This window comes from Panthera pardus, unplaced genomic scaffold, assembly GCF_024362965.1.
Source record: "Panthera pardus isolate Hobbes unplaced genomic scaffold, ASM2436296v1 HiC_scaffold_24, whole genome shotgun sequence".
NCBI classification, from domain to species: Eukaryota; Metazoa; Chordata; class Mammalia; order Carnivora; family Felidae; genus Panthera; species Panthera pardus.
In genome coordinates this window covers 62934279-62938888 of record NW_026526810.1, presented here as the reverse complement: position 1 = coordinate 62938888, position 4610 = coordinate 62934279, and the positions used below count along the sequence as shown (strand labels likewise).

Sequence of the window (4610 nt, the reverse complement as noted above, 5' to 3'; positions counted from 1 at the left end):
AAGTTCAATAAAAACTGCATAGCATTTATTCTCACTAAAGGAACTATTTAAGTACATTTGTGGAAATGTATGGAAAAAGACTTTTTTACTGAACATAGACACACAGTATTGGACATCCCACAGCTTTTCTTCCTCAGGTAAGCAACCTCAGTGTAAAAAAGTACAGTAAGTTTTCATCCTTTAGTCACATAAAAAACACAGGAAAAAGTCAGACTCTCCAGTCATAGGTCATCCATCCCATTCTCAGACAAATTTCCTTCTAGAGAGAAACCAAACCATGCCCTATCTACTTTATCTGATTATTTTTCATTTCTTTTCAGTTCATCGTGTTTGTATAGTACACACCATACAAAAGCTTAAGCTTTCCATTTGAGGTTTAACTGTGGCGTAAGTTAGGAAGAATTCTTTTGTTTCTCATACTCTATTTTTGCCTGTGTCTGAGTAGAAAACTATATATTTTAAAGAGAGTTCATCTTCGATCATTTGTACAAATCCACATGTTGAATGATTTCATCTATCATAACATATTTGAATCCATCTCTATGTACACTTGGCTGGAGATATTTTATAAAGGAGTTCATAACATTTCAAAAATCCTAAATTAATATTGTTCTTTGCTTTTAATTTTCCAATTTACATATTAAGCTATAAAAATTACTTTTAGAATTCTCAATATTTTTCCTTTAGTATTTTGTGACTGAGGACTATATGGTTTTAAAACTATTCATAACTAGTATGTAACTCATTGACTACATGAACTAGAATACCAATGGTGATAATAAATCTTTGTAATGAAAACAATTAGGTAATTATATCATTTAAATTTAAAAGAGAAAAATACATTTATTTACACTAAGTCTTCTTTACCAAGTCTTCCATTGTAAAATTCTCCTGTGGTTCTTAACTGGTTTCAAACTCTATAATCACCAGAAAATGAGATAATGCTAAAAACAGAATTTTGTGAATGCACACACCTACCGTCTATGTATGTACAATAAAATATACAAATATATTCCATATATATTATCCTTTGGAATCTCATAACAACCTGTAATTTGCAGAGTAAGTATAATTTATTCTTACAACAAAATAAATCCATGTTCAAAGGAGTTAAAGAGCATATTTCCCTCATAAATGTTGATGACAGGACTAGAATATAACTCTTGACTCTTGGTTCAGTTTTTTTCCTTATTCTAATAGTTGGGCTAAACAATAACACCTGAATATTTCATGAACTATTAAGCCAAAAACTGTATATTCAGAGTAAATTTTCCACAACCTGTTCTGATGCTCCAGAACTAGAATGTGGTGTAAATATATGTATTTGTGTTTACGTGTATATGTATGATTCTGTATCTGTGTCTGTGTGTTTGGTGTGTATCACTAATAATTTTTCAAAAAAAGTAAAAAACAAAACAGAAAATAAAAGCTGTGACCAAAAGGTATAAGTAAAATGAAAAAGTGTATAAAAATGAGCCATCAGTCAGTCCAACATGGGAACACATATAGAGTACAAGTGTCAAAGATATATGAGAGAGTAAGAGTCGAGAATCAGTCTGCAGACAAATGTGAAATATCAGAGGAAAGCACTGGGTACAAAGAATAATGGTACTTATTAAAAAATTGCTGGTTGTTCAGAGTCCATCTATATATTAAATGCAAAGGGACAAGAAGGCAAACTCCAGCCAGGAACCCAGCAACAATAGATTCATGCAAATAGGCAAAAAGTCTCAACACTCTAGGTCAGCAGTTTGTCCAGAAACAAAAGTATTAAAGAGCATTTAAAAAGATCATAAAGGAGGAGGAGGAGGAGGAGGAGGAGGGAATGAGAGAGAAAAGAAGGAAGAGAATAAACAAACATGGTGGTGGGGAGGAATAGAGGAAGGAGAGGAAGGAGAGGAAGGAAGGAGAGAAACAAACCAGTACATTGAGAAATATTTGTTTCTGCCCAGAAACTAGGAAGCCTGTTTTATTATTTATGGTTTTTGTGGGTGACGGTAAGAACATATGACAGGCTATAGCCAGTTTAAAGCTTCACGAAGAATTTGCTAAATTCCTAAAGTTATTTGCTTCGTGGCAATATAATTAAACTCAATGCACATACATGAATATTTCAAATAATAGGTACCACAAAGTTATATGACCATATTACTATCCACTTGAACTAATTCATTTGACTAATGGCCATTTGGTTCCTCTAGTCATTGACCCATTGAACTCATGGTTCATAAACTCATGATAGAAACAACAAATCCATGTGGAGACACAATCTATGCCTGAAAAATATGTTTATAAAATTTTACAATAAGCTTCTCTTTTGTGACTATCTGGCTTTAAAAAATGCAGTAAAGTGAATGTTCCTTGAATTAATCTATTAAAATGCATTTTCCAGAAATGCCCATCTTCTCTTTTTCTATGTGAATCAAGCACTACTCTCTATATGGCCATACCTTCAAAACTATCAAAACTTAAATGGTCACTTTTTCCAGATTTTCTACATTTTAATGACTTTGAAAACTCCTACATAGACTAGATAATGAATAACTCAGTGGTAACGGAGTTTGTTTTGTTAGGACTCACCAACACTTGGGAACTTGAAATTTTCTTTTTTTTCATATTTTTGTTGGCCTATGCAGCTATTGTGGCAGGAAACTTTCTCATCGTGGTCACCGTAACCTTTGACTCACATCTGTACTCCACACCAATGTACTTCCTCCTTGGAAATCTCTCCTTTCTGGATATGTGTATTTCTACAATCACAACCCCTAAGATGGTCACAGATTTTCTCAAGGAGAACAAAACTATTTCCTTGTGGGGCTGTATGGCTCAGATGTTCTTCCTCCACTTTTTAGGGGGCAGTGAGATGACTCTTCTCATAGTCATGGCTGTTGATCGGTACATTGCAATATGCAAACCTCTTCACTACACATCCATCATGAACCGCCGGGTCCTCATGGGCTCTGTGCTGCTGTCCTGGGCAGTTGGTTTTGTGCATACGATGAGCCAGATGGTTTTTACTATCAACTTGCCCTTCTGTGGTCCCAATATAGTGGACGATATTTTTTGTGACCTTCCCCTAGTTCTAAAACTTGCCTGCACTGAGACCTATGTTCTGGAGTTGCTGGTAACTGCTGACAGTGGACTGTTGTCTTTCATCTGCTTCATACTCTTGCTCGTTTCCTACACTGTCATTCTGGTAACTGTCCGACGTCGATCTTCTGGTGGACTCTCCAAGGCTCTGTCCACACTGTCCGCTCACATTACTGTGGTCACTCTGTTCTTTGGGCCAATTATCTTCATTTATGCTTGGCCATTCAGCTTTTCAGTGGATAAATTTCTTTCTGTGTTTTATTCAATTATTACACCTTTACTGAACCCCATTATTTACACTCTAAGGAATCAGGAGATGAAAGCAGCCATTAGTAGACTGAAGACCAAACACACCCACAGAATAAAGTGGTATTAATTCGTCTGTAGACTTTTAAAAATATTCGTCATGTATATAGAAATTATCGCATGTTCCATCATTACACAACCATGACGTATTTAGGTTTTTTGGGAATTATTTTTGCTGAAATTTAACCCAGTTGGGGTTAATAATTTTTTAATGTAATAAAGAATTAAATAGAAAAAAAATGTCCCACTAAACTATAGTTGAAAACCCAGAAATGTTCAAAACTAGATTTCATCAAATAAAGAGAAATCAAATATAAATTGATCTATTTTTAATTCAGAAATAGGGATCTTTCAGCTCAATTCTCTAGTTGGGTAAGTATGCATAAAATTGCATGAACTCTTCAACTCACAAGTACACACAAATAAACTCATTTTTATGGATCTTAATATGCGTAAGAATTATTACTCTCTTTGACAAGGCAAATAAGCTAGTTTCTATGAGTGGGTATGTTCAAACAGTAACTGTCATGTATGACAGGAGAAGAGGCACATATTTCTTTCTTAAGAACATAGAAATTCCATCCGATATATAGGTGAAACACAACTCATTTTACCTTATTCCTTCATTCTTGTTTGTATTCATATTTGTTCTCACAAAACTTTCCCAGAACCAAGTAAGAACATTACTACTGCATTAATCCTCATAGACAAGGAAAAAGGAAGAAGTTTCTATATATCCCAGGCATTCACTTCACAACAAAACAGGAAATATTCAACCTTATTAAGTTGTATAAAGTTTAGTCAATTATAAAGGTTAATTTATGGTCCATGGTCATTAGAATAAAGACATTCCATGACCTCTATGATATCAAATTCAAATGCTCTGCTTTTGCCCACTTAGGGTCCCTTTTATAACCTATCAAATACATTTTCTTCATTGCCTCTTAAGCAAATAAGTATTAAGCATATGCTCTTAATTATATTTGTGTAATATACTACCTGTAGACCAAAGGGTGCTTTAAAGATGTATTCCTAGCCTTATGTGCATGACATATTTTAGACTAAATTTCTATTTTAAAAAACACATTAAGGAGGATAGTAACCAGGTCCCTAAGAATCATTGGGCATATTTGTATCTTTTTCTTTTGAGCTATTTTAATCATAAGGTGTAGACACCTTATGTGGCTTAGTAGAGATAATCAAGACCTCTAAGC

The 4610-nt window shown here is 34.0% G+C and overlaps 1 protein-coding gene across 1 annotated transcript; it reads left to right on the top strand.

Moving 5' to 3' along the window:
- The first annotated feature begins 2533 nt into the window (after positions 1-2533).
- On the top strand, positions 2534-3466 carry LOC109255621 (olfactory receptor 4K13-like). Its single transcript, XM_019430451.2, has one exon. It carries the CDS (start codon positions 2537-2539, stop codon positions 3464-3466), a length of 930 nt encoding a protein of 309 aa, XP_019285996.2. The 5' UTR covers positions 2534-2536.
- The last annotated feature ends 1144 nt before the right edge of the window (positions 3467-4610 follow it).